At 40.5% G+C, this 27,130-nt stretch overlaps 2 protein-coding genes across 3 annotated transcripts in view; one reads left to right on the forward strand and one right to left on the reverse strand.

Annotated features, from left to right (window-relative positions):
• Positions 1-443: 443 nt before the first annotated feature.
• Positions 444-7,555, reverse strand: BLZF1 (basic leucine zipper nuclear factor 1). The gene is made up of 6 exons (XM_083883747.1): positions 7,118-7,555; positions 5,337-5,776; positions 4,519-4,718; positions 2,808-2,936; positions 2,000-2,219; positions 444-1,816 (listed from the first exon to the last, which is right to left on the reverse strand). The coding sequence occupies exons 1-6, from the start codon at positions 7,134-7,136 to the stop codon at positions 1,631-1,633; spliced, it is 1,194 nt and encodes a 397-aa protein (XP_083739873.1). The 5' UTR covers positions 7,137-7,555; the 3' UTR covers positions 444-1,630.
• A 1,319-nt stretch (positions 7,556-8,874) lies between these two features.
• Positions 8,875-27,130, forward strand: part of NME7 (NME/NM23 family member 7) — an 88,018-nt gene continuing 69,762 nt past the window's right edge. The window contains exons 1-2 of one of the 2 annotated variants that reach the window (XM_083854512.1): positions 8,875-8,949; positions 26,216-26,323. In XM_083854512.1, coding sequence (XP_083710638.1) covers positions 8,947-8,949; positions 26,216-26,323 — 111 coding nt within the window. In that variant the 5' untranslated portion in view covers positions 8,875-8,946. Of the gene's footprint in view, positions 8,950-21,164; positions 21,361-26,215; positions 26,324-27,130 lie in introns of those variants that run through there. The other variant, XM_083854511.1, reaches the window with a different exon arrangement.

Consider the following 27,130-nt stretch of genomic DNA (forward strand, 5'->3'; position numbering starts at 1 on the left):
GTGTAGTAGATGCAAAGCAGATTTTTCTTGGTTATTTCTGGAGCTAGTTACAGGCATATTGAGAGCACTGGTGTTGGACTGGAACCTGCTCTGTTGCAGCTTTTGCCAGCATAGAGAGTGAGGATGGACACAAAATAAAAATTTCACACACTAAAGGGACATGTAAGTAACAAGTGCCTTCCTCCTTCCAGTACCTTCCTCCCCTGACGCCAAAGGCAGGAAGAACTTCCTGTGTCTAGGAAGCAAATCCAGGGGGAATGTTTGCAAAGGTTCACACACCCCATCTCCCTAATTGTAAAAAACTACAAAGGAGGTGTTTTTCTGTTCATTGCCTCACACCAGCAGAGTGTGAAGGGTTTTACAGTTCAATGTCATACAGTTCCATTTATGCTACAGAGAAAACAGGGTCAGAAATGTCACTTCATTAAATCCAAAACTGCAACTTGAAAGCAAGCAAAGGAAGTTTATTGTAGCTTTCTTCATGTAAACCAAAGCAGAGCCAGCAAGAACTTAGAATTTACATATTCTGATCACAGGTATGAGATTCAAAGGAAAATTGGGTAAAAGCAACCATTTCAAAAACCTTTTCCCTAAACTAGACAGCTTCATATGGTAAATTTTGGGGGTCAAACTTAAAAACTTAAATAAGCTTCTTTGGATTTAGCAGATTGTCTCATAAGAGTTCTCTTCAAACCTATGTCAAGAACTTCAAATCTGCCTCAAGATTATAAAACCGTACAAGTAAAAAAATACTTCTTTTTAACAATAGCTGTGCAAACTTAGTGCTTATCTTCGTCTTCCCATAATACCCAGGAAGACCTTGGGCAAGGACTGAGCCCTAATGCCAGGCCAGGATTCAATGTTATGTACTAAAGGAAGTATGTCAGTCTGCCCTTGTTGAGGATCAGCTATACAGCAGCTTCACTCTAGAAGCTGAAACAATGGAAAAGCCATTATTTCAGCTCTATGGAAACACAAGTATAATCTCACCCCCAGAGTTTTCTAGAATCCACTTGAGAATGGTTATAACTTATAGCTAGAGTTCATTCAGGCTTCATCTCCTTCTTGACAGGAGGGCTGACATTGCATATACTCTTGCTTTCAGAACTTACAGCTATGGTCATTGCACATACTCCTTTTTGTAACTAAATTTAAAAGGTAGAACATAGACTTGGGGACAGTTCAGCACCTTGGCTAAAATTTAAAAAAAACCCCAACATATAACTGACCATTTTCCATTATTTTTAAATTACTGATCAGCACTTCATTTGCTTTGGTATGGTTACACTTCTGTCTCCCTCTAAAGGGAAATTCATTATGATTTGCTAATAAGAATATAAATGTTAAATAGTCAAGAGCATCTCTGTGCTCTACAAATTGGACCAGCATAATGCTTTTTGACTTGCCTTTGTATAAGAAAATAAGTAGCTTTCCCCATTGAGAAGTAGTAGAAGTACCCCAGAGACTATGGAAATGCTGGCAATCCCTAACTTCAAGAGGTAGAGAAGCAGAAACTTCACAATTTCCAATGCCAAACCCACCCATTATGGAAAAAGGACAAAGAGAAGCCTGCTGACCATCAACTAGTGTAGTTCTTCAGAAGGAGTGCATGTGCAGCTTGGCTGGGCTTTTAAAGGGCTATCAGCTCTCCTTGACAGTGATTGCAACAATTGAAGGTGACATCTTCATATCTTGTATATGGGTGAAACCTTCCAATACTTTTCTTTGTGGAAAGGAAAGAAGATGGAGAAGTCTCCGAAAAAGAAACTTCTGTTGATGTTTCTGGATGTGCAGCTGGATCCAGTACATGTAGCATCTAAGGATGGAAAAATTGACACTGAAAATATTTTTATACAGTTTAATGGGCTTTTTCCTTCTCTAAGAGCTAGAAAGGATTTCTGCTCAAAAGCCATTTTTCATCTTTTTTCCAAGTTGAAAATGAAATATCTGTTTACCCAGAACCTTAATATAAGGATTAACATATATCAAGAGTTCTTACCATTTCAGCCATTTTCTCAGCTGGCGTATTGCAAAACTCCACAGTTGTTGAAGTCTTTTTTGGACTGTTAGTGCCAACATTTCCTAGAAGATGTGAGCTTACAGCTTTGGCTAGCTTACAGTTCACAGCTGCTAGCTCTGTTGTAGTGTAAGGCTGGGCACTAGGATAGTATGTCTGTTGTCTCCCCCACTGAAGAGAGACCATGAGCTCCTCCAGCAGCCTGTGCAGAAAGGAAAGAAGCACTGTTAGTGGGGTTTGTATTCTGTACTGTATAATCAGCACCCAGCACACTTCAGAGGAATCATCTCTTCCCAAGGCTTATTGCATGAGCTAAATCTTAAACCAAAGAAACGGACAAAAAAAGTGTTTAAGAACAAGGAGACAAATGGGCTATTCTCCAAGGCAAGGCCTCACCAACACAGGACATTAGTACTGGGAACATTTATTTGACATCTGGCAGAATAAGCACTGTAAAGTCCACGTAGGTAGAAGAATCTCTTTGGTATTTTGGAAGGAAACAGAAGACTTGAAGTCAAGACAGTAAGTGATTAAAGAGAGAAAGCCCAGGATGTGAGGGATGTCAGTTCCACAGTTTATTACCCTTAAGACCTCAGACCTCTAGGGAATGAAGAAAGTATTCTATTACTTTTGCTCTTTCAGCTCTAAGACTGAAAAGCGACCATACTATACATCAGTATAACTGAGTTTTGTTGAATATCACTGGAAGAGGGGAAGTTACTTGATTGTCCTCTAGCCTAAAATAAACTGAAAGAAATGAAGTTTGCACAGAGGATTAGAAAAATCATACTTGTGTGTATCGATCATCTCTTGACGGAACTGATCGCGTTCATTCAGCAAGTCCTGGATCGCACTTTGTGCGTCCCTGGTCTGGCGCTGGAGAATTGCTCTGGTATTGGTCAGCTCATCAGCCATCACCCTGTAAAGGAAATCTCCAGTCAGTAGTGCAAGTGAACAGTTCGAAAGTCACTGTTTTCTACTACAGACCATCATCTGTCTGCTCAACCTGAGTATTAAGCTGCTATTCTCTGTCCCCTCCCCCATGCAGAGCCTCTATCAACCTAATTAAGAATAATTTCTGTTCAACTAGTGCCAACACCAGTGCAAGATTATGTTTTGACTGAGTTTAAACCATCTTAGGTCACTTAATACAAATCTAGTAACAGACATTTCAAAATACCTTGGGGAAGCGTACATGGCTGATAAGGATCCTGTGAAAGAAAAAGCTAAATACATTTTTCTTTTACTAAAAATTCTCACAAGTATGCTGTAATCACATCTGTTCACTCATCTCTAAAAATAGAAGCTATGGCCATAGACTGCATTCATTTACTTCTCTGCCCTTCTCAGGGGCAATCACCAGATGCCAGATATGAGTGTTTAAGAGCCACAAAGGAGGCATGTGTTGTCACATTTTTCTATTCCATAAGGCTTGGTACTGACCCCTCCAGCAGGCATTTCAAATGCCTGTGGTATTCCAAATGCAAAACCAGAATGACATTTAGACAACCACCAGTTAGAAATGTGAGATAAAAATGAACCAGCACGTTACAATATTGAAGAGTTACTTTAAGCACATGGCTGAGACTCACAGCCCTGATCTCAGAACTCCCCATAAAGTAAAAAAAAAAAAAAAAAAAAAAAAAAAACCACAACAAAACAATTTTGCATAGTAACTCTTGCTCAGCTAGGACTTACAAGTACCATTACACCCCATATATTGAACAAGTTACCATTTACCCCAGATGGTGAAACTTCTTAAGAAGAGCAAATTAAAGGGAGGAGACTGTATTCTATTGCCATTTCATTCAAGCAGTAAGGTCTTCTGTGATATGTATGAAGCATCATAATTCACTCAGTTATATCCAAGTACAGTAGAAAATTAAAAATCCTAGAACACTATTTACAGATATGATAAAACAACTAAGCAAGTTTAAAGTCAGTGTCAAACGAGATTTTGACTTCCAGACTTGTTATGGTTAAAGAAGTAACAGTTGTGTTCTGAGCAGTAACACAACCAGCGTTTGATAAAGAGGTCCCCCTACTCTTTCTTCTATAGCAGATCCCTGACTCCCGTATATAAGCAGAGCTCTTAAACACATCAGCTTCTTCTCAAATTGATGACTGTATCATACTGGGGGGTTTGGGGATGAAAATCAACTAATTACCTTAAAGAAAAGTCAGCTGCCCTAGAAGACATTTTTAAACTCTAAACTGCGTGTGGTGTTATCAAAATTAAGAGCTTTTCTTGCTTTCTTGACAAGAACTGTAGTTGAGATTTAGGAGGTTTAGAACTCACTGTACTACCTCTGAAAAGCACAACTATTCAGATTTACAAGGAGATTACTTTCTTTATACCTCTTCTGCATTCTGAGATTTCATAGTAGGTGTCAGTATGACCATTGTGGCTGTCCTCTGCATATGTGAGCACACTGCAATGACTGTATGTGCTGAAAGACTGAAGGAGCATGCTGTTAGGACAGCTCCATGAGAGGGAATACCTGCTTGCAAGGAATTTGCTTCTCCACACATCACACTGTATGGACATGCGCTCCAATTGTTCAGATAGCTGAGCCATATTGCGGCCCAGGACCTCGTTTTCTAGGATGAGCTGATTCTTCTCACGAGCCATCCGTTCAAAGTGATACTGCAGATCGTCCCCAACGGAAGCAACAAGTAATTTCTTCAACTCCCGATTGACCTAGAATTCAACCAGACTCTCTTGTAACTATCAATAGAGAATAAACACTTTTAAGAATGCAGTGCAACTTATTGGAAATAACTAACAGTAAATTCTCTTTCCAGAATGGGACATATTCAGGCAAGCATAAACATTTGAGCCTAATGCATGTCCAAAATAATCTTGTTTAAATTCTAACAGTCAAAAATGAAGAATGAAACCTGCTGCAGGAAACAAAGTTTTAGTAGTGTTCAACTCCTGAATCAGTAAGGTAACAAAGGATTTGACAAGACATCCACAGGTGTATGAAATAGAAAGTTATAGTCAACCCTTCTACAGTGTAAGATTTTTCACTTAGTGATTAAGGAGCCAAGTCTTTCCTCATGAAAGATTCATTTCCCTGCAGCTATCAAGTGTGTTTTTCCCAGCTAAGTCTTTGACTCTTTCATCTCCTCAGAGAAGCAGCACTGGAATACTTTGATGTACTTTTACTCTGTATCTTAGCTGATAAGTTCAAAAGGAAACTTATTTGTTTCAAGGCTAGAGTGTCATAGCAGTTCTCTTTGGTCACATTCACAAACTGCTTATACAAACCAAAACAGTTCAGCTGTGGGAGAGAAAACACCTTTAATTTCTTACCTCTGTCTGTATACGCAGCTGATTAGAGAGACCTTCTTTATCCTGTAACAACCGCTTTTCTGAATTCTTTAGCTTTTCAATTGCATTTTTCAGCTCTGTCTGTTCCTTCTTGGGATCTGCAGCTCCATCTGACTGATGGAATGTGTCTCCTTTATGTCCCACAGATTTAGCTACCTTTGCATTTTTACTTGGAACAACATGGGTGATGGCTGCTTTGGGGACTAATATCCGAATAGCTTCAATCTCCACGGATTTATCTGCATGGACTTTCCCCAGCTGCAGAACCCCGGGACTCAGGGAAGAGGCTGTCTTTTTGTGGGGGCTGTGGTGGATGTGATGGCTTGTAGTGTTGGCTCCAGTGATTACTTCCACTGATCCAGCTGGTTGCTCTGTTTCCATGCCATCTCCAGGTCCTCGAATGGGTGCTGAGGCATCATCAACTGAAATTTAGAAAATGTGGAGGAAAAGTTTACCACCTTTCACTTGGTTATAGTGTCATTGTAAATCTTCCCTTAATTTCTGTACTTCAAAGTTAGAGATTTTAATTGTACACTGCATGTGTCAAATAGTCCATTACAGCAGTGATAATCAAGCACAAGTCAGAAAATCATAGATTGGTTTGGACTGAAAGGGACTTTCAGGACTGTCTTGTTCCAACACCCCTGCTGTGGGCAGGGACACCTTCCACTAGACCCTGTCCAACCTGTTCTTGAACACTTCCAGGTTTGGGGCATCCACAACTTCCCTGAGAACCTGTTCCAGTGTCTCACCACTCTCACAGTAAGCCCTTATTCAAATAAGTCCTTACTCAAATGTGCATTGCTCATTAACAGCAGCAATACAAGCCACAAACATTGATCTGAATTGCATTAATTTTAATTTCCTGCTGCCATACAAGATTAAATGCAGACACAAAAAAGAGCTTTCCTGGAAAAAAGAAATTTTTGACAACATTACTCATAGGGTGAAGACAAAATCAGGTTTTGGAACTGGCAGAATGAGAGCAGTATAATTTTAAAAGCAAGAAGCAAAAGAAAAACAGCTATTACCCAGAGAGCTACTGACACCTTAAGAAGTTTAACACACTTTCAAGTACTAACATGTTTTAGTTGCCCAAGTGAAGGTTTAAGGAAAGCCAACAACCCAATTCTGCTCCATTTCTGAACTACAGACTCCAGCATTCCCAGTAATGCAGCATTCTGCTCTATAGTCCCCAGTATACACACCATTTACTGAAATTAATTTTATTTAAGTCCACTAAGTTTTCAGCTGAATGAATTATTATTGTAGTAGTTTCCTCGCAATGGGTGAGAGATACAAAGTTTCTGAGGGCATGGCTACACATACTGCTTTTTTTCTCATACTGTAGGCAGTAATATGAGTTTGTGTCCTCTATCCAAATATTAATGGATTTCAAAACTTCTGTAGTAACACCATGATATTGCCTTACTTTCAAGTTTGCTGAATCAGTACCAACAGGTTCTAAATACCAGAGGAGGCTGTCAGACAAGTGTGTACAGACAGGACAGATCACAGTACCAGTGACAAACTTATTTTTCAGTATTGAGCTGGATTAGAAAAACTTCATTCAATTGCTGTTCCATCCAGGCAGTTCTGGTTTTCACTGCAATAATGAAGTCACAGAACTATTTCCTCATAGCTACATAGAAGGAGTAAGTTTAAATGAAAGGAGCCTGGTATACAGTGTAACTCTGGTGTTTAGAATGCCAGTTAAAGTACTTTTTAATCCAGTCTGCTTAGATGTCATATGAACAACCTACCTTTTTCTAGAGATGTCATTTTCTCTTTTGCAGTCAGCTCTTCCTAACTAGGTAAGTCTGAGGAAGAAATAAGGAGGGGGATTAAAAAAAAAATCCTTAGCAAGGTAACAGCGACAGTTAATCTTGGATTATCCAGTTTTCTAGTACAACCTCTAAACTCCAGTTCAGTAGCACAGTGAAAACATCCACACCAAAACAAAGGGGAAAATCACAAAATGATAAAAACTACACCAAAACCCATAGAGTTAAAAGGAAAAGACTGTGAGTCTTCTGGCACTTGTGTCTTTTTCAGCAAGAGCTGCACTTTAACTCCTTTTCATTGCTCCTCATCTTGTTCTAGTTTCCATCCCTCAAATTTTTTCTTCTGGACTCCCTCCTTTTTTCAGTGAGACCCCTCTTACCCTTTAAAACCTGTAACACTCCCACAGTACAACTGCATGATTGTGCCAAGATAACCTAAAATAATCACAGAACCACAAGAAAAGGAAATCCCACACTGTGCTTCAAAGCAGATCAAGAGGTGAGGAGCAAACAATGGCAACTGCACAATTCCTTTAGTCCTGCTTGCTGAAACAACCTTTTTGATAGGGCAAATTCTCAGTCAAAGAAGGAGCCAGTGCCCTGAGTGAATGCACATGGTTATTTTAACCTAACAACAAAAGCTGAGCCTCAGTTTGGCCCAAACCACCATCCTGGCCATCTTCCCCCTTATCCACCAAAGACATTGACCATTGCCACCTTCATCCACAGGGCCAGCCACTCTCGATTATACAAGTCATTCTTCTCTCGTTCCTGGGGTCTAGCTATGTCAGTTTGAGATCAGTATTACCCCTATCTTGTTTGGCTGGCTTTTTCCCTTAAGTTCTCCCCATTATCCAAGGGAGATCCCCAGGGCCTTTGCTTCCTTCCACTGTAGCACGAACTGAAAGGGCTTAACTACAGCTTTTTGACTTCCATTGCAGCAGCTAAAAATAAAATAGCAGCAGTAAGCACACGGCTACTTTTGGGTTTCTAGACTAAAGATTTGCTTTGTGTCAGGCAGATATATATCTTTTGTGATGAACAGAACACAAGAGAAACACCTTTTTCTCCTTCAGCTTTCTCAAACTACAGATACAGAAACACCTCACCATCTGTTGCTTCTACAGCTTGACCTGTGCGTCTGCTTAATTAACAGCATTAGGTGTTAATCACCACTGCTGTTCATTCCTTTTGACTGAGGCTCTCTATTTACTCGATGAGAACGAGGAAAACTAAAGCGCAGCTGCTCAGGAAGAGACAAGAATACTCAAAGAAAGAGTATTTAGTGATTAGGAGCGTTTGAGCTCCACCAGACACGGTGATCCTGCTCCTCCAGAGCTCATGCTGTAATCCTGGCCAGTTACGTGCAGGGGCGGCCTCCCTCTCCTTCCTCCTCCATTTCCCTCAGGGGTTGCACCATTACCCACCGCCGGGCCCTGCAGGACCCAGGGCCTGGCACAGCCACCCCTCGCCCGCCCAGCCCCGGCCCCCTGGCCCCCCACTCCCCACAGACCGGTCCCCCATTCCCGGCCCCCTGGCCCCCCGTTCCCCACAGACCGGCCCCCCATTCCCCACAGACCGGCCCCCCATTCCGCACAGACCGGCGGCAGCAGCAGGGCGGTCCCCGCGGCCCCGGGGTTGTCACTGGGCGGTTTCCGCGTCCGGCGGCGGGCGGGGCCCCGCGCGTGTGGCCTCCGCTCCCGCCCAACCGCGGGCCCGGCGCGGGGCGGCGCTTCGGTTGCCGGGGCGGGGGCGGGCCGGGCATCGCCACCGTCACCGTCCTCATCGCCGTCATCGCCGTCATCGCCATGGTGAGCGGGGACTCGGGCCCGGGGGACAGAGCCCCGCAGGGCCGCGGGAGGGACGCGCCCGGCCCTTGCCCGAGTGGGGGGCCCGCGGTGTTGAGGGGCTCGTTCGGGCCCGTTGGCGCCCGGCTGGGGGGAAACTGCTGCTGCTGCCCTGAGTTGGGAATAGGGCAGGAATTCAGGAGACAGAGCGGGAAACCAGTGGTGCGTTTGGAGGAGAGGATAGGTTTCGTATGCCACAGTCTTTATTCTTGACTGGATGTGCTGTGTAGTAACGCAGGACAGATGACAGGATGTCACTGCAGGGATAATAATAAATAAACCCCAGTTTGCGTTTTAATCGCGGGGAAAGGTTCTTCCCCTGGAGGGTGGTTGGGCACTGGACACCTCCCCAGGGCAGTGGTCACAGCACCGAGGCTGGCAGAGTTTAGTAAGTGTTTGTACAACACTCTCGGGCACACGGTGTGGCTCCTGAGGCTCCTGGGCAGGGCCTGCAGTTGGACTGGACACTCCTCGTGGTCCCCTCCCATCACAGCGTGTTCTGTGGTTACAGTGAACCTCAACTGAGTCCCCTTTGCCCCAGATGGTGTGCAAACCCCAGTGCCGTAGAGCTGATTAAAAAATAAACAGCTTTGAGTTGCATTTTGTACTCAAACTCATACACAAGACACATGCAGTAACCAGGTGGATGCACCTGTGGGTGGATCCTCCCTTAAATACCCATCTCCAGCCCCTCAAATTTCCCCCAGCCCCTCCAGCAGCTTATTTTGCAACTTACTTTTGGAACATAAACTCAAGATTAGCATTTGCCACTTAAATAGAAATGCCACTGGTTTGTTTTCACATACAGCGGTTACAAGTGTTCTGTTTAATCCAAGTAAAACTGTAATTTTCAATTCCCATGTTGAGTTTATTCACACTGGTAGAAGTCCTGCTTTGTGGGTTGTACCTTAGGTAAAGCATTTGCTTTGTTTTAGTTGATTGTCACTGAGTTTGACATGTTTCTAACCTCCCTTCATTTCTGAGGTGGCACCAACTTCATTAAAGCAGTATGGAATCTTAAACAAAATGTTTCATGGCATATTTGTTTAATTTGTTTTGAAAAGTCTGCAGCGATAGGAACTGCGTGATCTGTTGACATAATTCCATTGCATGATGATTTTTATAGGTCACTGAGTTTTTTCCCATTATATTCTGTGCTGGAAATGATACCAGTGATTATTTGTCCTGTTCTTTGTGGGTTAAAGATAATCTATTTTGTCTTTTAGTTGTAGAAATACTTGAAGATTTTTAACTTTGCCCTTTCCTCATTTCACATTTTTCTTCAGTAAACAAATTTTATTCTCTTAAAATTTTGTTTTCTGTCTCTGCTGATAACCATGGTTTTAAAATTTAGTCATTTTCCACTCTGCCTGCAGTTTTTCTCTAAATGTGCTGTTTAACCTGCAGGTTTCTTCCCAGCTGCATTACGTTCCACTGCTGCTGAACAGAGCAAAATATTTGTTTCTTGTGTCTTAGATATTCATATTGTCAAATTTAACTTTTTTTTTTTCCTGAACTGTTTTGCACTCTCACTGCAACTTACTGTAACTCTCAAATTTCCTGTGGTTTTGTTGTCTGGCTAATTTCTACCCTTGCATTTGAAATTTTATTGTAACACTTTGCATTTGTTTCTACAGAATTTTCAGATTATCATTCTGAGTTCTGCTTCTAAGATGCTTGCAATCTTTCCCACACCTTAGTTGTCAGCCCAAATCCTGGAAGTGTGCTTTCTGAGTTTCAATTTAGAAAGAAAAATCCAAAATAAAGCAGGTGCATGGCAGATCATTGTGGAACACCATCTGACTCCCTGTTGGCAAGGGAAGTGTTCCTAATTTCATCTTCATATGACAGACATAACTGCTCTTTAGTTTAGGCCATAATGCTTTACTCAGCTTGTCAGATTCTCAGGTGGGAGATTAAAAGCCCTATTTGTTACAACTGTGGCTTCTCCCTTGCTCACTCCATCACAAAAAGATTTTGTTCTTTACAAATTCACATTATCTGCTTTTTATTGTTATGTTGTTGTCTTAGATGTTCAATAACCAGCTACTTAATAACTCGTTCCATTCTCTTCCCAAACACTGCCTCTCTTGCTCTTCTCCTGTTCCCTGGGACCTTTCTTCTCTGGTCTTTCAAGCTTTACAGAGTCCTGCTTGCTTCTTTTATACTTAAAAACCCACTCATTTTTCCACTCATGTACCCTTCATCCTGACAGTTTCCAAAATTAAGAAATAATTTGTCAGCTGGAAGGTGATGGGACAATAGATGTTTGGGAAGGAATGCTGCTGACTTTTGTATGGACACAGGATACTGGGAAAGGGATGCCATGACTTTACAGACCTGACCCATCTTAAACTTGTTCAGAACATCTTTTCTCAGGAGCAAAATCAGAATACAAAAGATGCCTTCTGATGGATTCTAATACCGATGTGCAAGCTGGACTTTATTCTCAGGATTTTAATTAGATTCTGAAAGTAATGAATTTTAGGTTCGAAAGCTTGACCAACCTTTAGTACTATGTTGCTTCCACTTAATGATGTAGCTTTGAGTAAGTTTTAACATGTATACCTACTCAGAAAAGTCCTGTTACAAGTCATATCATGGCCACAGAAAGAAAAAGGTAGTAACTTTATGTGGAATCATTTTGTTATGTATTTGTGTCACACCCTGTACTCCACTCATGTGCCAGCAGTGCTCTGGAAGTGGTTGTGTGCACTGTAAAACTGGGCAGGCTTATTGCTGTGGTGGCAGGAGCTGAGGTAAAAGGACAAATGTTCTGAAATATCCTGCAGTTATTTGTCCAACAGCACTTTGGCTTTACAGCCTGCTAATCAGCTTTCCTTGTGATCAAATGGCAGCATTTCAGATCAGTTCTGGTGCATTCTGGTGTCTGGTTTGTGACTGTGTGAGCCCTGGCTGCTGTGGAGGGTGAGCAGCAAATTCCCAAAGGGAAACCTGCTTTTCTCCAGCAAAGATGTGCTCACCCTCTTGGCTGCTGGAGTGCTCTATTTTTCTGTAATGGTACCTTTCATCTAATCACTACAGAGATGTATTTCCCCGTGATCTGATCTTATCATAGTTGATAAGATCATAGTTTCTTTTGATTCATGAGTTGGATGCACTCTGACACTTGAAAGTGTTTCAGATATGGAAGTGCAGCATTTCCCAGAGAACAATGGGCTCTATTTGCCACAGATACGGAGCCTGATTGCAGTGGAAACTCTGCACATAGGTCCAGTTAGAGGATTTCCTTTTCTTCCATCCTTTGAAACAATTATTGTTACCCCTGCAATCTGTCAGCTGCATTCTACATTACAAAGACTCTTTGAGCAACAGGACAGACAAATTATTTCCTTCTTGTGCATTAAGAAATCAAGGCACATAAAAGCCAGGTGACTTGTCTAATTGATGCCATCTGGTTTTGATCTTGTGGATGTAAATATGTACATGGTTAGTGGAATTTAAGTGTCTGACTACCTTAGTTCTTTTTGCAGAGTTAGGGGAAAGTACATATGAAATTTGCTCTCCTGGGTGCCAGAGCTTGCAGTCTTGTAATTTTGACAAAAATCTTGAGCAGTTCAGCTCACTTCAACAGAAAATTTGACAACTTGTGTGTTACATGTTTGCTGTAATTATTATTATCATTAGTAAAGCCCACAGCTTGGAGAATATCAACATGAACATCATCAGTTTAGGCAAGACAGGGAAGAAAAATGAGAAATGTTTTACTTTGATTCATTGGTGGGAAATACTTATTTTCCTTTTTGGAAATGGATCTTAAGAAATGAATCAGGAATTTCTAGAACTTGACAATAATGAGGCCTGGGTTTTAATGGCATGTTCAGATTTTCAGCTGAAGACCTTATAAAGGCAGAACAGCTCATGGGACTGTTGGTTTACAGGAGTTTCTCTTGGGACCTGGTGATCTCAACCATACTGGAGGAGCTGGAAAAATGGTGTAATTTTGGTGAAGATCTGTCATTCAAAACTGATCATATAAACAGACTAAACTCTTTCCTGCTAATAGACTTTCCTGAACCGGTGCACATTTATCAAATGACTTTTTGTAATTTTCAAATTGCTTACTTCCTGTTGCAAAACAGCCGCTATTAAAAAAAAAAAAAAAGAAAAAAAAAAAGAAGGCATTTTAAACTCTTCCAGGAAAAGATGCAGTATCTCCACAAAAGACACTTTCTTAGTGCTTGAGAAATTTGGCTTCTTTGGTCTTAAAACAAAACTCAGTTTCACTAGAGTGACAGCTGGTGATTACATTGAATTTTTCTCAGCTGCACAGTGGCCTCATCCTGTCAGTTGAAAGTTTGGAAGACAGAACCAACCACAAAGACAAGTCTCTGTAATTAATGTCCAACTCTCATTTGCAGCACTTCATCACAGGGGAAAAAAAATTGTATGCAATGTAAGGAGAACATAAACAAAATGCTATCAGGTAGCCTCTAATTACTTATTGCATGGTGAGTCTTCCAGTGATCGTCAGGAGTATGTCATGGTTTCACCTTGAACTGGTGATTCCAAACAGTGGAAATTTAATTCTTCAGCAGGTAGGCTGTGTGCATTGCAGAAGATGTAGCTGATAAAATAACAAGCTCTTTGGCACTCTGTCAGGCAAGTGAAAACTGTTTGAAAACACCCATAACTTTACTTTGTTCCAGGAGCTCATTTTGGGTTTGATGCTGACATCTTTATGACATTTTGTGCTTTGTAAAATACCACGCTACAAATACAAAGTTGACAGGTTTAGAATCCATGGGATAAATTACCTCCTACTGTAGCCAAGTCTTGGCTTTGCCTTGCAGAAATTACCATTTCTCTAAATGTAATTTTAGATGAATTGATGGCTCTTCTGATAGGGAGGCTCAAACAGGTGACATTGTGATAGTCAGTTACTCAACATTGTCTAATAATAAGTTTGGTACTAATCTCCCTTTGTCAGCCAGAGTTGTCTGTCCAGATCCTTTGGGTTGTGGGTACAGATCTTAATAACTGACATGTCTGTCCTAATGGTATGTTGGGTGTTTTTAAATATATGTATTGCCAGAAACTCGAGAAGTTCAGGAATTACTCAGTGAATCATTGCCAGGAATAAAGAAAAGTTACAAACTTTCAGTTAGCAGTAAAAAATGATAGAATTTGATGACAGAGACAGTAGTTATTTAGAGAGATGTTCCAGGCAGATTTGATGTGGGTAAAATTTACATTTAACCATCAGAGCTCAGCATTTTTTGAAAGTACATCTAAATTGTTGTTAATACAGGAATCCAGCTGTAATCCAGGTCTGTGTCAGATCTAGAGCAGCTTGGAAGGATGAGCATTACCTTTGGGCAAAGAAACAGACACCAAGCTATAATTAGAATCATAGATCCATCATTTAGGTTGGAAGGGACCTCCAGCTGTTCAAGACAGGTCTGACCACACCAGGTTGTTCCAGGCTGTGTCCTGGCAAGTCCTGAACATCTCCCAAGGTGGAGGTTGCACCCTTCCTCTGGGCATCCTGTGCCAGTGCTTGACCACCCTCTTGGTAATTCTTTCTTTTTCTGGTATGTTACTGGAATGTTCTGTGTTTCCTTTGCATTTTTTCCTCTCACTGTGCACCTTCAGGAGAAGTTTAGATCCATCTTTTTGGTATATTTCAGTTAGGCAGTTGTAGACAGCAGCAAGGTGACCCTCAGCCTTCTCTAATCTGAGTGGGTTCAGTTCTCCCAGCCTCTTCTCTTGTGTCCTGTTCTCCAGGCCCTGACTGCCTTGGTGGCCAGTGGCTGAGCACTAAAAACTGAACCTTTTAGGTTTTGTGTTTGATAGTGTCTGTTTCCTTTAAGCCGAGGGAGTAGTGACCCTCCAAAAAAGTGGTTTTGGCTGTTTGGTTGTCCATTTTAGTGTCAGTTTCTAGAATCCTATGGTGATCTAGTATATCCCGGTGGGACACTATGTTAATCATGAACTGGCTGGTGAGAAGCAATGGTTGTAGGAAACACCTATTGCTCTAAGTCTGAAGAGGGCTTTTTCATGAACACTGACTTTTAACTGTAGTTGTAGCTACCAGGAATAATCACCAAAAGACTTTTTCCTGAAAGTAAACACTGTGCTTGGCCTGATGCATCCAAACTATTTTATGTTCCCCTGTGTCCTTATACAGATGGAAACCAGAGGCCCTGGTGCCCAAGCAACACACCAGGGTCACTCAGTCATGTTGTGTGGGTGGGTGGAACCCCATGGTTCTCTCCCAGTCAGCAAAATGGAAAAAAAAAAAAAAAAACCAGCACAAGATTTGATAAAGGGAGTAAATTGTGTGCAGCAGGGAACCTGCTGTCACAGGTTTTAATAAGTGATCTGCTGTCACTTAGTTTAATACTAAGAATGACAGCTTAGCAAATATTTTCACCTATAATGAGCATGTCTCAAATCAGATGCGCACATACAAGAGGAAAAAGTTGTTTTTGTTTTTTTTTCTCTCACACTCTGTGCCTATTAGACTTATGAGATAAACTCTGCAAGGTACTTTTATGAGTTGTCCTGGACTGGGCAGCTCTGATGCTCATTTAAAAATTGTGGCATTGAGATTTTTGGGAGGCTGTGGGATTGGGAGGAAGGCCACCTGCCCATGTGTCTCAGTTTTCCTGTGTGAAAGGACTTCATCACCCTGGCTGTTGTGATCTGTATTTTATCATTTAGTCATTTCTACCTCCTCTTAGGAGGTCACTGATTTTGAAGCTCTAGGTGTACTAGGAAGAGATAGCAATGGCTTCTAACTGATCCTTTCAGAAGTGAATTCTTGGTGTTTAAACAAGGTGCTCAGCCTGTCCTTGGGCACCAGAGGGTGCTCATGTCTTTGCAAAGAAGCGGCTCTTTCCCGAGATGTGTTCCTGAGAGCCTGTTGTATGATCTTTGTTTGCGTGGGATCCTTCAGTGATTGTAACTACCTTAATTATCTTTTTTAAAAAATCATACTTTTTCTGCAGAATACTCCAACACACTTGGAAGGAGAGGCACATATAAGCCACACATGGGAAGTGGGTAGGCATGCTTTAGCCTGTGTACCTGCTCTTCCCCATACTGCAGATTTAAGTGTGATCCCTCACTAAATTTAGTACCCCTCCTGTTTCTATTCTTGTTTTCTTTCTCCTGCTGCAGGGACTGTATCGTGTGTGTTTTCTAGTTACACAGAGAGCAATGTTGTCCTTCCCCTGTCCCATGGTCTCTTATAACACTTTGATAACTGAACCGTGGTCTTTTAATTCTGACTCCCAAACTACTGGGATGGAGTAGAGGAACTGTGGTCTGGATCTAGTCCTTGGCAGCTACTGACATTCTGGTCTAGCAGTGTTCCCTGGAGGCAGCTACAGGGGCAGTGGGCTGGGCAGCATTTTCCCTTTCTGACTTCTTCCACAGGTGCCTGGTTCCTGTGCTGCAGTGAAGGGTCTCTGGAAGCAGGAAATCAGCATTAAGTGACTAACCTGCTTCTCCTCTGTTTTTGTCAAAATGAAGGGGGATGTATGATGCCTAAATAGTACAAATATTATTGCTATTAAATCTTGGTATCCTTCTGTGAAAGGAGTGATGGCAATAATTATTCCTATTTCACAAAAGTAGGAAAAATAGCCTCCTTTTTGAAAAGATGCTGGACATCAAATGCACTACTGCAGAGGGCAGCCGTGTAGGTGAAACTAAGCAACCTAATTCAAACCATGTATGGAATTGGAATCTCTCAGTCACTGTCTTTATCCAGCAGAGACTTTTGCACCTCAGGGGAATAGCATTCAGTTGTGCAAATCTGATGACAGAAATCCTGTGCTTTGGGAGACAAATAATCTGTGAATTGTGGAACAGATCTTCATAAAGCGAACCTGTAGAAGTCTGTTAAGATTGGCAGAGTTTGGGAATATGATTATACTCACCTCCTTTGCTTTCTGTACCCTAAAGAAGTTTTTGATTTCTTACTTTACTAATGGGAAATCGCTGAACAGCTTTTATCATGAAAACTTCTATTTGCATGTAATTTGTCATTAGTCTGGCTTCAGAATAAATTATGACCATGACATCTGTACTAGCTGAAATCTGGATTTAGTCCAACTACCTTAGAATTTGAGAAAAACGAAAGCCAGCATTTGGTTAAGCAGTAGCGCAGACAAAATACTTGCTTTAAGTGCCCACAGTAGTGAATGAGAAATGTGTCAGCAGACTTGTCAGCTTCACAGGACCATAAATTGTTACTAGAACATGACAAGCTCTGACTGCTCCAGGTGGATGCAGCGTGTGTGGTCTTCAGAGCATTCACACAAACTCCTGGGTGCTAAATGCTCGTGGTGCTGGTTGGCTGAAGGACCAGCTCTCCCTTAGCTGTGATTCCAAGGCAACCAACTACTTCTTGTTAAAAAAGCTTTTCAGAAGATTATTATGAGCTGAGATAATCTGAAGATGCTGGAGGCATTATACTGGTTTGAAGTGCCGTTGACAGCTTTAGTTTAGGATTTGTAGGTGTTTCCTTTCAAAGCTCTACTTCCAGCTGCTTGTAACTTGTAACTTTCTCCAATTTTAACCATTCAGTGTGAAAGTTTCCAGATTGGTTCTATAGGAGGTTGAAAATTTCATGGGATACCTGAATAAAAATGTGTGGGGAGAAAATTTGAAAATCCTTCAGAATCCTAAATAAAAAAAAATAAATAAATCAATGTACTTCTGAAAAGCTTTAGTTCTCAAAATACTGCAAGTTGGAAGCTGGAAGTTTGGCAGAGGAATGGCTTTCTATTAGAGAAAACTACCTTTGAGTATTGACATCAGCTTTAATGTTAGGCCAAGTTCTGAGCCTTTCAGAGTTGTTTTTCCTGTAAGTGCCATATTGGTTGGGTCTTGTAAGGGGGTGTGCACAAGTATTTCTCTTTCTGTGTCACATGGAGGGATTAATCTCGTGGTTGGAAGGTGGAGACACAGTGCTCAGCAGCTGACCACAGCAGCATTCATCCTGCCATTGGTGGCTGATTTAAGTGCAAAGCACCTAAACTTTGCGCTCAGATGTGATTAGGTGGGATGACCTGCGTTGCAAATTTTGCTCTTGAGTCAGGGAACAGCTCTGGTTTTGCTTAAATCCCTGTCAGGCTCTGCTGGAGTTAGTGGAAGCAGACAGGAACGTGCTGAGCACTGCTGACTGCTCAGAGAGGAATTACCTGTGATCATGTAATTACCAGTGCAATAATGTATGATCCTATCATCTGCAGCTTTATAAATGTTCATTAAATTGTATATTTTCCTAAAGACAAGATGTAGCTGGTCTTCTAAAGCTAAAGCTGTCTGAACAGAGCAGTGAGGAGCAGTATGGCATCCTTCATGTGTTTTAGAGAAATTCCTTTCTGTAATTAGAAAAATAATATGAATCCTGTAACAAAGTACTTAAGTATGACATGTAATTGCAGAGGATTGAAGCTATTGTTTGAGAATTTCAATTCTTGCTTATTTTATGTGAGAGACCAGGAGGAAAAGAAGGTTAGGTTATACTAATCATACCTACGTGCTTGATAGGAGGCTTGCATAATTTACATAATCTAGTAGTAAAAGCAGATTTCTTCCTTAGTAAATTGACACAACCGCCAGATGATTTTGCTGGTGTGGCATGGAATTGCCTATTCCTAAATTGGAGAAGAAAATTTGAGGCCTTCAACTTTCTAGAGCTGTGTTTATCACAACCCCTGAGCATAAGGGGGTGATTCACTGAACTGAAATCCCAGTTGAAGAGGGAGATTCCCTCGATTAGTACCACAGGGACAGAAGCATCCCCACGCTACTTGGCAACAGATAGTCCAAGCAGCAATAGCCATATGGACATATCCAGTCCAAAAGGCACCTGAGAAGCCGAGGGACCAGTAATATTAGAAGTCTATGGAGCCAAAGGATGTAGCACCAGTTGGAGGAGGGTAAACACAAATGCAGTAGAGTGTTTGACTCAATAGATTTCATATATGATTAAGAATGTTAATAAGTTATCCAATAGCTTATTAATTTGAAATGTGTGTGAAATTTTCACTAGGCTTTGTTTTCTACAAGAAGAGGATAAAAAGAGATATGCTTGCAAAATTCATCAGTGAGCTTTTGAATACAAGCGCTTAGGTTGAGAATTGTCTGTAGTCAAGACATTGTCATGGAAATTGCAGTTGCCAGATGTTTTTCCTTTTGAAAAGTGATCTTTTGATTTTACTTTTTCACTAAAGAAAAGCCTGTTGAGAAAGTAGTGGGAGGTGCAACAGCAGTGAGGGGGCTTCAGAATTGGAGTTCTAAAAATTATTCCAGCTCGTGTGTCAGAAACATGAATAGAAGAGGAGGAGGAAAATGAGTTTTAAGAGACAGAGCTAATTGAGTGCTCTATCTACACAGTGTTGTGGATTTAAGTTTTGCCTGGAAAATATCCTGTATTACATAAACTGTGAAGGCAGAAGATGGCTTGAATAACACAGCAGCTTAATAAGCATGCACTGATGAGAATTCATTTTGGGATTTAAGGTGCACTACAATGCTGAGAATTAGACTTCACTGGGAGCTCAGCCATAGTTAGACATCAGAGAATCGAGGTGGGTGTGGGCCTTTATTAAACACCTGAGCTAAAGGGAGGCTCTGGTCACAACAGTCAAGGATGAGAAACAAGAATATAGAGAACCAGACCTCATCATTTCTCATGCTTGCAGAAGTACTTGACTTTTTAGAGAGATTTTTTAGAGACTCCAGTTGTTTTAAACGTTTTTGAATTTTCTTTTTCAGCTTTATGTCTGCAGAGGATTGTCACATTTAAGATGTCCTTCCATGAAAGAGTAGCACTCATAACCCACAGCTTAAGGCTGTCTTTTAAGCTAATTGAAGTTGCATTTTTTTGATCTGGAGGTCTGAATTTGTGACCACTCGCTGCTCTGTGGAAGTTTGGCATCGTGCAGGGCCTGCACCTAAAAACATTCAGGTGAAAATAAAGCAGGGCTTGCCAGGTGTTAAAATGGGAGAACAGGAAAGCTGACAAGTCAATCAGGGTATTTCTGGGGCTCTTAAGCAAACAGGTGCTGCTGTGGTGGTGCTTCTGTCGCCGGCCTGCGGGGGGAGTGTAACACTGTCAGTAGCTGCTTCTGCCTGGAATCCTTGGCTCTGGCTCCTCACACCAGGAGTTTATCAGTTTCTGCTTTTCATTTGTGCTCAAGTCCTCTTCAGGGCTGGGAAGCAGCATTAAATCTGAAGTGAAGATTAGTCTGGAAGAGCAGTGACTGGAGATTTATGAGCTTTGAGGAACTGTTTCAAATGATTCGTAACAGGACTTAGATACCTGCTGTTAGAGGTTGATCATACATTTGTAGCAGTGGCTTCTGGAATTTGGAGTTGATTATATGTTTATAACAGCAATTTCTGGGCCTAATTTTGAAAATAATGTTCTTGGTGGAGGCAGCTGGTCAGGTCCCCCACTTCACCCTGTCTGAGCAGCACAAGGCCAACATCTGTCTAAGGAATGCACCAGCACAAATGGCAATAGTTGGTGGGTTTTTTTGTAGGAACTATAAAGAGGAAAGATAAAGATACCTCTTCATTATTTCAGCTTTTTTGTTGTTGTTGTTGCTAAGCTCTTGTACATTTGTGATTTTTAAAACCTTGTTTCTTCCTAAAAACACAAGGTAAGTATGTGTTAATGGATAATTACCTGATGTTGGAGTCAATCAGCCTCATGATATCGTCACCTGAAATGTTTTATAATAATTAGTATTCTTATGCTTTAAAATCATCTAATTTTTGATTAAAATGCTCTTGCTCTTCCAAAGTATTTTAGAGAGTTTCACCAACCTGATTTGAGGGGGAGCAGGTTGTGAAAAAATGTTCCTTTAAGATTGTTTATTTTAAGAATTTTGGGAAGCTTCAGAACAACCTTTCCAGAAGGCTTTTTTGGTGTATTAGGAGAAATACCCATTTGGTGTGAGAATAGTTCCTGTCTGCTGGTCCATCCTGTTCCCAGTGATTTTCATAGAAACAGCTTGGTCTGTGCTTTACTGGAGATTTTCCCCTTGACAGCAGTTTTACAAAATATAGAACACAGATATAAGGATGGATTGGATTCAGCTTTTACTGAGGTTTGTGCAGCCTTTTTATTGCTTCATTAGGAGATGATTCAAATCCTTTGATTCCTTTTCTCTTTGGTCTGATTTCAGAGCCACTGAGTCACTGAGAAAAATCGAAGGAGCAGCAGGACAACAAAGCTGCACACTTAAAATGTAGCAATATTCTACATGACTCCTGTAATATGTGAGCAGTGGGCCCTGAGCCTGTGTCAGATAATGTCATGCATGCTGAAGTTCCTGGCAGCCTGCATAACCTCACAGAGACCAGATTGCTAACACCATGTTAAAGGTGCTCTTTCTAGATACCTCAGGGCTTTCTAATTTTAAGATATATTTTGGTACTGTTTCGTGTGAAGGTCTCTTGAGCTGAAAAAAACCCCGTGTTCTCCATTGTAAGATAAACTCTATTTTGAAATTTCTACTCAAAACCAGAGGAGGAGGACAGAAGTACTCACCCCAGAGTAGTGCAGTAGTGTGGCTGTCAGGTGGCATCATGAAGCGTTTGGAAAACCAAATCCAGATCTATATTCCTCATAGGTCAGACCACAGGGATAAAGTAGTTTCTCCACCTTTCCATGGGAGTTCCTCAGTCCTTGGGCTGCTCTTCTACCACTGTTGCTTCTCATGAAAACTTTTGGAAGATGTCCTTTTGTTTTCCTGTGGACAGAAGCCTTTTGGAAGTCTAAAAGGTTTACAAGACAAGATAGTGTGTACCATCCAGCCTGTTAAGAATTCTGCTTTTGAATGTCCTTGGCAGTTTGGTTCCAAACACATTGGTTTCCCTCTGCACAGAGTTTTCTGGGAGCACAGTTCTTTGATGGATGCTTGGATTTAGCTTCTAGAACTTAGTCCCATGCTGGCTAAGAATGACTGCTTCCCCCCTATCACTTTCAGATGTAAGTACAAAATTTAGGGTTTTTAATTCAGCTGTACTTCAGTTAGTGTTTCTCATGTGCATACAGCCATCCTACTGCATATTCACACATGCCAATAGAAACAAAAAGCAAAAGGTAGCAAAACCCACATGCATTTAAATGTTTTTCTGGGGAATTTACAGAAGGAAGAGGAAAAAAACCCCACTATTCTTTTCATCTTCACACTAGGTGAACTCTTGACATTGCTGATCTCAGTTCTAGATTTTACCATGGAAAGGAGATGTAAATCCTGAGCTCAAGGCAACTATTCTGGAAGTATCAGTATGTAAATGTGAAGTGCATAATCACTGCTGGGCTTTTTGGTGGTGGTAATTTTTCCACTAATGTGAACATTTGTGAAAAAAATATTTCTCCTCCATTAGGTATCGCTTTGTTTAATTGCATCGTCATGAGAGCAGAGGTTATGTGTGATTTTAATGAGGGAATGGTACAGAAATGAATGGAAATTAATTCTTTAAAGCAAGAATTTTCTGAGTTATAATGTATTTATAGATTCACTAGATTTGTTATTACTTGAGCTGTTCAAAGGAATGTGATTTCTAACAGACTAACATGCCTGTCTCATTTCCTGGGGGAATGAGGTGCTCTCTGGTCAAGAGTTGTGAAATTTTCCCCTTCCAGGACTCACTCTCGGTCTGGAGCAGTGTGGTGCATTGAACATGTTACCCCCTGACAGTTCATCACTCTTCTCTAATCACTCTTTTTTGGAGAGTTATTTTCTCTGGGTTTTCTTGGTTAGGAGGAGGGACAGAAGCTAACAATGAAACTTAATTTGCCTCCCACAGTATTTCCTCACCCTCGAGACTCCTTCCCACTTTGCAGTCAGGACACACTACTGAAGTTGTATGTAAGAAGGTTATTTGCCCTACCAATTCTGTTGACTGAGTGGTAAACTGATTGAAAATAAATGTTCAGAAATTAGAATTTTGGGCCTGTGAAGGCTTAAACATTTGTTGCAATCCTTACAGTATGTGATGGGAAGTGAACAGTTTTTTGTGTTTGGTTTTTGCCTTCAAAATCCTACTCCATGAAATAAATAAATGAAGTTTTTTGTTCTCATTTAAAAACATCTTGTGAACTTAATATGTGCTCACTTTTAAAAACTTAGGTTTTAAACTTGGTTGGCATTTTTGATGACTTGGAGTGACTGTTTCATAGCAATGCCTGGCAAGGGCTTCCCAGAATAAATTCACCATATCATGACTGTGTTCCGTATTGTCTTTTATCTGTTTTAAGACTATTTGCATGAATCTGCAATAGTAAGATTGGAGTCCTGCTGTGTTTTAGGTACTTGTTTGGCAGGGTCTTCAGTTTGCTTTCAGTGTTGAATTTCTTCACTTTGCAGTGTTTGCCTCTGAAACAATTGACATGTTCACAAATAGAATGTTTCCAGTTATTTTTAGAGTGTTTCCCATAAGCTTTGAACTTTTTTTCTGATCCAGTCCTCTACATGTGTAAATATTTATTGTAATAATTCTATGTCCATAGAGCAGGGAATATTCTAGTTATGGCTCAGGAGAAGCTTTAGAGACTTCGTTTTGGTCATTTTAGGAAAATACTAGGTCTCCATATTTTCTGGATACATAACAGTAATGGATTCAAGCTGTCCTGCTTACTAATAGCATTTTCTGGGTGTTTGGGGATTAGCTCTGCAGTTTTTCTCAAGTCTAAGTAGCATTTATTACCTTGCCTTTGCTTACATTGCCAAAAGAAGATAATACAGAATGGTGATTTCTGCTATTCAGTGGCCAGCAGAGCTTGCTGAATAACAAATATTAATAGCTCAGAAATTGAATAAAATCTTATAATATGAATTTAAGATTCTTAATGAAATTCAGATTCTTAAGACCAAGGTTGTGGTAAAAGAAAAAAATAAAAAAGGCAGACCAATTCTTCATCACACAAGGCAGTTTCTCACTGTAAACATGGAGGTGCTGATGATAGATTTTTTACTTAGTCACCAGTATCAAACGGTGCTTTCTTTGGTTGTTCATGTAAATACATTACTTCCCTGAGACAAGTAAGCATTTACAAATTTTAGAAGTTTTACTTAAATGAAAATTGGTAGCTTCTGCAACAACTACTACCTGGAAAATAGAGTTGAAAGCAATGCTATAACATGAAAAAGTAGCAATGCAATTATATGTCTTCATGTTATGAGGAGGCATTGATTAAAGATGGTGCATCTATTTTATTTCATCCATCAGTAGTCATTTTCTGGAGGTAGTACTTGAGAAATGCCCCATCTCTGGAAATGATCAAGCTTGGATGGGGCTTTGAGCAACCTGGTCTAGTGAAAGGTGTCCCTGCCATGGCAGGGGGGGTTGGAACTGCGTGATCTTTAAGGTCCCTTCCAAGCCAGGTCATTCTATGGTTCTATGAAACCAGTCTGTTTTTCTTTTTAGACAACCTCTTTGGCAGAGAACTGCTTCTCCATAAAATCTCTTCTTGACAAGACAATGGTCAGTCAAATCAATGCATCAAATGTCTTGTTGTCCAGTAGTAGGAGTGTAAGATCAAAGTTGAAATCAGTCTGCCAACCCTTATTACTGCTTATTGCCTATACGGAAAAATCAGGAGTGAGTTTTCTCAAACTCTGCCATGACAGAGTTTGTTGTGATTTGCATATCTCCAGAATGATGGCAGCAGCAGTAGTGACACAGACACATCCAGCTCAGGCAAGGGCCAGAAAGCAGGCTAAGTCCCTTGGGAGTTTTCATGCTGGATGCTGCATGTAAAAGATGCGCTTAACTCTTGTCAAAGGCTGCAGTGTGTGCTGTACAGATAATACAGAAGTGATACAGAAGTTGGAGTAGCTGATGTTAATAAGGTTTCCAGTGCTGCACAGACTTCTACAGAGAGAAACAGAAACTTTGCCTCCTTCACAGGGCACTGTGCTGCCCCCATGGTGTAAGTGTTTCTGCAGTGCAATCATCCTTTGTTTGCAGTGTGGGGGGTACCATAAGAGCTGACAGGAGGGTGAGGCATTTGCCATGATGCTCTTGACTGGAGAGGTACTAGTATTCATCACATTGTAAAATCCTGAATTTGTTCTTCATTATCTCATTCTTGCCTGCTCCTGCTTCTGTTAGGACTTCAACCTGCAAAAGCACTTAGTCCTAAGTCAGTGGTAAGATGAAGATGCTGGAAAATTATTATTCTTTTCCTGCTGGTGTTTTAGAATAGTCATGGAAGCTTACAGGAGCTCTTTGTCTTTTTGCTTATTAAGTGGTTTTTGGAACAACTGAGATGCTGCCCTTCTCTAAAATTTGAAGTATTGAGAATGCCCACATGACTTTAAGTTAAACTCCCAGTGGTTCCTCAGTGTTTAAAGTGTATACGAAGAGTACAGATATGTGTCAGTCAGATTTAGTGCAGATGTGAGAATTGAAAATTTAGAGCTCCATCTAACTATTCTAGCTATCAAATAACTGATATTGCATCAAGAACTAACAAAATGTACCACTAAGAGGAATGAGAATGGCACATCCATGTGCTATGTCTCGCCTTTGTGCTTGCTTTGGTGGGAGATGTTATCCTCTGATTATTGGGCATGGAAAGAAGCTAGCAGGTAGTTACACTTCTGGAATTACTGCAATCCACCTTATTCATCTGCACCCCTTAGGGGCAGAAAATGAGTTGTAAATGAGGTCAAGGTATTTATGCTTTATGTAAATTTCAGGAAGTTAAGCAATGAATCAAACTAATGTTGTCTTTAACTTGAATATGTTTATCTCATCATTAAGAGTAGTTTAGATATGACTGTTAAGGAAGAGGAAAGGGTTTCCTTGTAGGATGTGTAGAAAATGTGTTAACAGTCTGTAATTTAATTGTAGGTGAACACATTTTTTTTTTAACAAGAGAAAGTAAATCAAATATTTTGACTAAGTTGAGAAGTCTAACAGCAACTTCTACAGCAGTCCATGCTTCATGACTGATGAAACCAGAGTAAGTTATGGGATTGTCTGGAAAACTGCCATGATCCAAGTTCCATCCCATTTAATAGATGATAGCTGACAAGTGAAAAGATGTTACCAGCTCTGGTAAGCAGGAGATAATATGCAGAGTGTGCAAGGCCATTTACAAGGGATTTTTTTTTTTTTTTACTTTTCTGATAACGAATGAAGGAAGTTTTTTATTTGTGTATTTTTACATATAGACTATGTATGCTTCCTGTAATAGCTATTTTTGCCTCTTTTCTTTTTCCAGAGTCAAGATGAGAGATATGCTTTCATTGCTGAATGGTATGACCCAAATGCTTCACTCTTTCGGCGTTATGAACTTCTGTATTATCCAAAAGATTCATCAATTGAAATGGTAAGGATGTAAGAAAAAAATCTGTTATTATAAATGTAATATCCAATTAAACAGTTCATAAAAGTGCAAGCCACTGCCTATGCCTATTAATTTTCCAGGTAAGGAAGTTTAATTTAAAATGTATCTTGCTCTGTTTCTAAAACTAAAAGAAAAGCAAAAATGTGAGTTCACAGTGAAGCATATGGAATGGCTTCTACATTTATGATTTTTTTTCTTTCTTAAAACTTGCTTTGGTGTGGAGAGATTAATTTTCACAAATCTGTTTTTTATTCTGTCTCTACTTGGGTTTCAGAATTGAAATTCAGCAACACTGGCCTAGTGCTTGAGAAAAGTAAGCTGAAGCTAATTCCAAACAGGAGAATTAGCTTCAGCAGGAATTCCAGAAGTCTCTGAAGAGTAAAATGTAAAAGAATCCTATCAAAGTAGAGGAAATGGTGAATGTGGTTTTATGAGAGGTAGGACATTTCTGACAGTGGGATCCAAATTTTTCATCAGTGGTGCTTGCACAGACCTTTCTGATTTGTGGTTCATACCTAATCCCTTTGCTTATTGACAGTGGTGAAAACCAGCATTTTGCAGTAGCAGGCAGGTATATAAAAATATAATATGTACTGTAAAGATAACCCTCATGCCAACCAATGGTTTGTGCTTCCTTTTAGGAATGAGTAAGTGGCATGGACTAGTCTATTCTGATTCTTAGTGAAGAGTCTAAGAATAGCCTAGATTTGGATATTCACACTTAGTAATTTCATTATCAAATTTTAACTTTGCTGCTATAAAAATCAACTGCAGAAATAAGAAATGTAG

This window comes from Zosterops lateralis, assembly GCF_965231275.1.
Source record: "Zosterops lateralis genome assembly, chromosome: 2".
NCBI lineage: Eukaryota > Metazoa > Chordata > Aves > Passeriformes > Zosteropidae > Zosterops > Zosterops lateralis.

Excerpts from the sequence above, each read along its gene's own strand:
- BLZF1 (XM_083883747.1), bottom strand. Across the intron at positions 4,719-5,336 it reads AGCTGCGTATACAGACAGAG|GTCAATCGGGAGTTGAAGAA; the intron begins GTAAGAAATTAA and ends GTTGAATTCTAG. Across the intron at positions 2,937-4,518 it reads AGCAAATTCCTTGCAAGCAG|GGTGATGGCTGATGAGCTGA; the intron begins GTATTCCCTCTC and ends TTTCCTTTACAG.